Source organism: Sinocyclocheilus anshuiensis, unplaced genomic scaffold (assembly GCF_001515605.1).
Source record: "Sinocyclocheilus anshuiensis isolate Anshui unplaced genomic scaffold, SAMN03320099.WGS_v1.1 scaffold393, whole genome shotgun sequence".
NCBI classification, from domain to species: Eukaryota; Metazoa; Chordata; class Actinopteri; order Cypriniformes; family Cyprinidae; genus Sinocyclocheilus; species Sinocyclocheilus anshuiensis.
In genome coordinates, this window is record NW_015536501.1 from 2,001,535 (window position 1) to 2,009,829 (window position 8,295).

The 8,295-nt window shown below is 35.7% G+C and overlaps 1 protein-coding gene across 1 annotated transcript in view; it reads left to right on the plus strand.

Moving 5' to 3' along the window:
- LOC107689851 (seizure 6-like protein) overlaps positions 1 to 8,295 on the plus strand; it is a 40,846-nt gene that overhangs the window by 27,917 nt on the left and 4,634 nt on the right. Inside the window, exons 4-8 of the mRNA XM_016488023.1 lie at positions 667 to 862; positions 1,396 to 1,476; positions 1,700 to 1,716; positions 2,922 to 3,046; positions 3,279 to 3,475. Of these exons, the coding sequence (XP_016343509.1) occupies positions 667 to 862; positions 1,396 to 1,476; positions 1,700 to 1,716; positions 2,922 to 3,046; positions 3,279 to 3,475 (616 nt within the window). The remainder of the gene's footprint in view (positions 1 to 666; positions 863 to 1,395; positions 1,477 to 1,699; positions 1,717 to 2,921; positions 3,047 to 3,278; positions 3,476 to 8,295) is intronic.

Genomic DNA, 8,295 nt, shown 5'->3' on the forward strand with positions numbered 1-8,295 from the left:
TACTTTTTTTGTTTTTTGCATACTTGTTAAACCTTGCAACAAAATTATTCAAGAATAAAGAGGCATATAAATAACATAAAATAACTGTACAATTCTTAGAAGTGTCTTATCAGATGAAGGGGACAATCCATTTCATATTATTTAAGAAATTGTTAGCTTATATTGTTATACATATTGTTTTAATGAGTGCACATGTCATGGTCTCTATATTTTGAGACTTCCTCATCCATGAAGGTACCATGCTATAATTATCAGATACCATCACTGCGCTAGCGTCACGTGTTCATGAGGATCAGGCTAATCATCCCATATAGAAAACATCACAAGTAAAATTAATCATGTTTATAAAGATGAACATGGGTTTATTATAGCCCACGTACAATTTACATTTCAGAGATCATTACAAATAAATTATTAAATGCTAAAACTGAATAAATTTAAATGAACAAACCTGGCGTTGCATTTGCAACCACGTGAAAACAGGGGGTGCTGCAGCCCCCTCAGCACCCCTACTTCCCGCATCCCTGCTGCACCATGTACTTTTTTTTGCTGTGTTCTCAAATGAAGATGATCAGAATGTTAGTGTGAATGCTTTACTGTTCATGATGTACTGTGTGTTTCTTACCAGTGTTTCCTGCTAACATGATTGGCATTCCTTCGTTGTAGGTCAAAAGTGTCAACCTGTCAGAAGGCGAGCAGCTGTCAATCAGAGGGGTGGATGAAGGCGGGGCCCTGCTCGTGCTGGCCAATCAGACGCTTCTGGTGGAAGGTCAGGTGATCCGCAGTCCGACCAACACACTGTCTGTGTTCTACCGCTCGTCTCCAGAGGGAGGAGTCGGCATGTTTCAGCTGCATTATCAAAGTGAGTCTTTTTCAAAACAAGCCACTTATGCATTAAACACAGCATCTTTGGGACTTGCCTCTTGCTGTGGTTTTATAGAGATAATTACTCTTTTACATAAAACTCTGATGTTTATGTAATATTATAGTAACGAGTCCCACAGGTGCTTGTATAAATGTTAAAAAACGCTCCTCATCCGGATGTCTCAGCACTTGTGGGACTCTTGTTGAACTTGTTCGACACCGGCCAGACTTTGCCTCCAAACTTTTAATTGAAAAATTCTCCATTTGGTTAATTTGCTCGCTTATCTAACTTGATAGCTTCTGCCGTGTCCATTAACGGGGCTAATGTACTTGTAGTTTCACTCCAGGGCTCATTTCACAAGGCTTTCTTGTGTGCAATTTGTTTCAATCAGCGTCCTCGAGTGGCATTAGCATTCATTTTATTCATAAATGATTAAGGGAGTAGTTCACCCCAAAAAATCTGTCATTATTTATTCAGATGTCGTAAAAGGAGAGTTTTTGAAGGATAATCACGTACTCTTTCTTGTCCAGTTTTTCGCCTGAGTTGTGCCCTACCTCGACGGCCTCATTTTGGGGAGGTGTCAGTAAAAGATCTGCATCTGCCAGGACCTTGCTCGCTAATCTAGCGCTCCAAAGTTTGGCTACATTTGCAATCAGAAGTCAAAAAAGCTAAGTATAATATCTGTGATAGCTAAACTGTTGCAAGAGAGGTGTCACCACCAACATGATTCAAACACCAACGTGATTCTATTCATTAATCACAATGATTCGTCTGTTTCATCCCTCACCCTTTGACGTGTGATCGATGTTGTGATCACTTGGTTCGTCCTTGCAGCATACGATCACATCAGTGTGATTTGAACATTTAAATTTGCATTCGCGCTTCCATTGACCTAAAGAGAGCAGCTGTCATGAATATGAACGAAACAGCTTTTCGGCCACACAGTATCATTATTTCTGTGTTACAAACATTCAAATCACAGAAGTACTGGGATGAAAGTTTATAGTTCAGATATAAACTGTGTGTACGATGTGTATGGTAGTGATTAAAATAGAATAAATCACCTTTTGAAAGTAATTTGACACTTCAAATGAAGATTTGTCGATTACATTGTTATGCCAGCCCAGTAGGTGGCGAAAAGGGGCTGTTAAAATGTATTTGTCTTTGAATCACAAGAGATTCGTTCAAGAATGCGGATTCATCCAGTAATGAAACAAGTACATCTTGAGTGAGTCATTTAATCATTAATTCATAAATTACATGTGATTTTGTTTAGTTGTCTAATGTTTTTTCTTCAGAATCATGAGAGAACCACAACTTCCACTGGGGGGAAAAACTAAATTGATTAAAAATTAAAACAAAATTTATCCAGAATCATGCAGTTCTATTTTGCACACAAACAGCTCTTAAAGAGTCCAGTTTTATGTAGCCTGTTGATTTTTGTTCATGGTATTCAGCTCCAATAAATGGTTTGCAAAAAAAGAGACACAGGATAAATGTTTGATATCCTTATTTAATCACATTGGAATCGAAACTGGGAATCTAAAAGAATCGGAATCGATAAGCAGAATCGGAATTGGAATCGGAATTGATAAAATTCAAACGATACCCAACCCTACTCTATATATAATGTACACTATTTTTAATAATTATTATGAAGTAAATTATAATAATAATAATAAGAAGAAGAAATTAAAAATGTACAGAAGCCTGTCTGTGTATATACTTTTATTATATATATATATATATAATCTTTTATTATACTATAATTGAATAAAATATTAAAATAAAATAATATTATAGTTATTTATTGTAATAAATATACCCAATATTTCATTTAAATTGAATATACAGTATATGTAGTAAATAATGATATTTAACATAATATTGGATAAGTAATTAAAACAAATATATTGATAAAAAATTACTGTGATGAGTGGGGGCGGGGCCGAGAACCGTGGGAACGGAGCGAGGCCGGTGGAGTTAATGATAATGCACGACACCTGCACCACTCACCGGTCTCGAGTCCCATGGAGGAGCTCCGGAAGGATAAAAGGAGGAGTCCGGCCCCAGCGGCGTTATCCTGTCCCCAAACTGGCCCGAATGGTACGGGGAGGGCGAGGACTGCAGCTGGAGGATTCACGTCGGCGAGGACAAACGTGTCCTGCTGGACGTACAGCTGTAAGTCCTTCTGGAACATTCTGTTCTGAAAACAACAGCAAAGACTGCTGGTTTGGCTGCTTTGCTGGCTGACGTGTCAAGCTGCTGCTGCTGGAATCGAACGAAGCCCACAGACCTGCTGGATGCGATGACTCATCAAACTGCCTGAATGACTTGTTCATTTTCTCATTTCCTCCTACACAAACCCCTCACCTCTCGCCCACTGTCTCTCTCTCTCTCTCTCTCTCATTAGCTTGAATCTCAGCGACAGTGATATGCTAACCATTTTGGATGGAGATGAGGTCACAACACGTATATTGGGGCAGTTTGTTGGGGGAACCAGCCCGTTTAAGATGTCCTCCTCGACCCCTGACCTCACCATCACCTTCCACTCAGACCCAGCCGGCCTGGTCTTTGGGAAAGGAGAGGGTTTCATCATCAACTACATGGGTAAGGACACTCAAGCTAATTGCAACACAGTTAAAACGCATAAATTAGACGCAGTATCATGCATATTGCGCACAGAAATGGCAAGAGTGTTCTCAAAACCTGATTGTCTGGAACTGAAGAGTTTTGTTTGCATAATAAGCAAGATGTCTTTGAGAACACTTAAATACTTCATATTAACCTGCCCATAAACGTCATATAGACTTTTTTCCTGAATGCGGAAGTCACACCTGACTCTTAACCAGAAGAATGCTTTGCATTTCCGGTCTCCAGTGTTTCCAATCAAATTAGAGTATATCCCGAGCTGATAATCTAATGTTAAACCTATTAAAATGTTTTTAAAAAAAGCACATGGCTCCATAGCGCCATCACTTCACAGTGTCGTAATGACCGTCATTTGTCAGTGCCGCAATTCTCAAAGTTTAATGAGTGTGTAGATGACACGAAGCTGCCGACGTTAGCTACCATAAAAACAGATGGGCACTATTTGAATGGGTTCCTATGGAGACCGGAACAGAAGAGCATCCAATCGGAAGTTAGAATTCGTAATGGCAGCGCTCATCGTTTACTCAGGAAAAAGGTCTATAAAACAACAAACAGTGGTTGGTCGCTTGATAGATTTTCTGTCTTTTGGGCAGTTCTTGGCCAAAAGAAACTGCATTGTGGACCAGAGCAGTGTTATTTTATTGTTATTTATACACTATTATAGTATTTATTATTTTGAATTAGCTTTTATTTTCAGTTTTAGCTTGATTTAGTAATTTTGATATGTGCTTTTGTAATTTTTATTCGTTTTTTAATTATATTTCTATATAGCTTTAATTTTTATTTATTTATTTATATATATTTTTTATTTTAGTACTTAAGGAAATTGGATATGTTGGCATGGCAAATAACTGAAATAAAACTTAAACTTGAAAAACTTGAAATTATTTTATTTCATAGCAACATTGTTTACATTTGTGTTTAACGTTTTTAAGTTTAAGTTTGTGTCTTTTTTCGTTACGTTTTTCATCTAACATTTATTTTATTTTTATTACCGGTTAATTTTATTACTTTAAAAGAAAATTAGAAATGTTGCCATAGCAAAGAACTGAAATAAAACAAATTAAAATTTAAGTACTAAAATTACTAAAAATAAAATATAAATATTAGATGAAAAACTTCAAATCAAAAAAGCTTAAAACACGCTGAAATGTTTAAGCTGAAGTATCTATCAGTTTTAGTAATTTTAGTACTTCAATTTAAACATGTTTTATTTAAGTTTTTTAAATTTTCATTCAAGTTTAAGTTTACGTTTTCTATCTAATATTTATATTTTATTTTATTTCAGCTTCATTTCAGCACTAACAAAGTTTTAGTTAACAATAACAACACTGGAGCAGACTTTATGTTGGTAGTCAAAAGTCTGGCTAAACGAAATTAGTCCGTCACAGTATAAAGACATTTAATTTCCCAACTAAAGACAAGCTTTATACACAAACTTTCAGTCTCGTGTCATGAACACACAGAGATAATCTCAATGCAACTCTTTCTTTTCAAATTACTTCAACCGATCCATTATGTTCTCAAGTGGTCGACATGCATTTCAATCAGTGCTTTTTTTTTTTTTTTTGCACAGACGCAACTATTTTCAGCTCCTGAAATCTCTCATCATTCTCTTCTCCTCCTTCTCTCCTGGCTGCCCTCATTCATTCACATTTAGTTTTGTCTCTATCCTTTCCCATAGGATACACACACACACACACACACACACACACACAGAGCACGTTAGCGTGCAATCTCCAGTAATGGCTTGAACTAAAAAGACAGAGATACTCTTCTTATGTTCGTATAATGGAAGAGGATAAAGTTCCCAGCTGAATAAAGGTCACAAACGCACTGTGAATTCACAATGCCGGTCGATTTGCTCTTGATCAAACCGCTCATGAACTGAGTGCATGTGGAATCTAAAGAAACCCCCATTAGCGCTGCGCTAACAGCTTACACGAGCATCCAGCTATGCTAGGAATAACTGATCTGTTGGAAAACTCTTCTGAATGCCTTTTAAATAAAAAATTCATTTACTTATGCCTTTTACATTTATTTATGATTTTTTGCCAACTACAAGATCTGAAATCTTATGAATAAAGAACTGAAAGTGTCAGAGCTGTGACCTAGCTGTTAGCGCACATGCTCCTACACACGTTCGTGTGGGCGAAGCAAGTTCAACTTGACTTTTTGATTCCCGAAAGGCCAAAAGTAACATAAAACTAGATTTTACATTTCCTAAAAATGAGTGAGTGGTGCTTGCTCGTGCACAAGTCGCCTCCGAAATGCTAGGGTGTTGTGGGTGGTTACTTACTGGCCTAAGTCAATAAAATCCACCCTCATGTGATATTCTGGTCTCTATGAGTCACATCTCTCCTTTAATGTGAGTAAATGTGATCTTTATTATCTGCCAGGCAAAAATTGTCCAGTCACTTAGAAGATATAATGACACACCTTTTAAATCATGTCCTAGGTATGAGTGTGGGGGAGATTATTAGTTTTATTATAAATATTTATTCATTTATTTTGGGCGGGTGAGTGGATGGGAGTGGACAATATTTTTTGCTATCCTATTAAAAAATTTTTGATTTTAAATTAGGGGTGTAACGGTACACAAACATGACGGTTCAGTACGTACCTCGGTTTTGACGTTATGGTTCGGTATGGTTTTGGCACAGCAGGAGGAAAAAACTAAACATAAATTGCTTTTTTTAAATTTAACTATGGTTTACTTTACAAATTGCTCTTTCTTTAAATTAATTCAATTATAATTAAAATGTTCTTAGTTATAAAAATCTACCTCAGCTTCTGCTCTAAACTATAGGGAGCCTTTTTACATTACTATAAGGTTACAATTAACAGCAGAGCCCAAACTTAAATTCAATTACTATTTATTTTTATCTATAACAATCGACACTCAAATTAAAAAATTGTATGCAAACATGTAAATAGTTTTTAAATTAACTTATAAATGATACCGTTTATATTTGTTGTTCAAATATAATAATTTACAGAGTCATAACTTGTTTCATAAAATATTTATTTAAACATATACATTAAATAATTATATCACTAACAGGTACAGTAATGTAATTATTACTTTTTTTTTTTTTTTATAATTATGTAAAGTAAATATAATGAAGTATAGTCTTAAAGGCCCGTTCACAACAAGCACGATAACTATAAAGATAACGATAAATATAGTCCTAAAAATCGTTCTCAATATTAAAGAATAGCAAAGTCCACACCACAGCTATAACGATAAAGGCACAGAGAAACGATATCGTTGGAATCTCTTTCAGAACGATATTTATCGGCTGATGAACGGTAAAAACATTGACACCGAATCAGAATCAATCCTGCTATCACGAGCTCGAGAAATTAAAGCAGCAGACGAGCATGTACTTAGAATAAACAGACGATGACGTTCGCTGGTGTGGACGCTAATATCGTTATCTTTATAGTTATCTTTATAGTAATCATTGTTGGTGTGAACGTGGCTTAATATTTTGCAAAATGCTCTTCACTAGACTTGAATTCTCTAGCAAATATTTCTCTAGCAAATAACGATCTATAGACACTGATGACTTGCCTGAGGTAAATTAAATGCTACGTGACATTTTGTTTACAAGCTGTTTTAATGATGTCTTTCCGCGGTTGGAACACTTAATTCAGCGATTACGTGAGGGGTGAGATATTCATTCATTTATATTTTGCGTTAAAACTAGTAATAAAGAGGAAGGGGTGATCATGCTCACTTGCGTCATATGGCGATATGTCGTACACGTGCGTACCAAACCAAAAGACCCGTTCCGAAAATTTTTATATTATATTGTTTATATATTCATAAATATATTTATATTTTATATATATTAGGACTGGTAAGCGATTAAAATTTTTAATCTAATTAATTACATGATGTGGCGATTAATTAATCTAATTAATTGCAAATTAATTGCACATCAAATTTGGCTGCGAAATTACTCCCAAAAGATCATTTATAGTCATTGTTGTGTAAAGCATCAAACAGACATTACAAAAAGTAGCTTCAGCAAGAAATATTTTGTTTGATAAAATTTATTACGTATACTTTTTTGGACCATGAGGGCTAAATGATGACACGGTTGTAATTTTTGGGTGGGTGAACTATACCTTTAATAATTTATTTTATTAATTTTATTATTATTACTATGGAAATATGAAATTATTTCTTTAATGAAATGATACTCTAAATAATAAACTTAAACTGCCAGTAGGTGGTGGTAAATGTCTTAATGATAAAGTCATTGAGTCATTTATTCATTCATTTGATTCGTTCAATGGCTGATTCATTCAGGATTGAAGTAAATGGCTCTCTTTATGAATGGTCCATTGAATCATTAGGCTTGTTCGACTTGAAGCGGATCATCACCATCAGATCGATCGGTGTGTGACATCAAAGTACCGCAAGAGCTGTAGAGAGCAGATGACTCTGCATGCTTTTGAATCGCTCTCGCGGTACTTTGATGTCATATACCGAAAGATCTGTGCAGCGCCGCTTCAAATCCAACGCGCCTATGGCCAATGGTTGAACGCGCCAAATGGATTACCCAATTCGTTCAAAACGTGTAGTAAAGGGGTCCTTTTATGCTCTTTTACAAAGTCTTGATTTTGTTTTGGGGGTGTACTAGAACAGGCTCTCATACTAGATTGTTCGAAAAACACATTATTTTTCACATATTTTACATTATTACAACACCTCTCTCCCCAGTCTGGCATGAACGGCTCGAATAGTTCCTGTATCAAATGAAGGC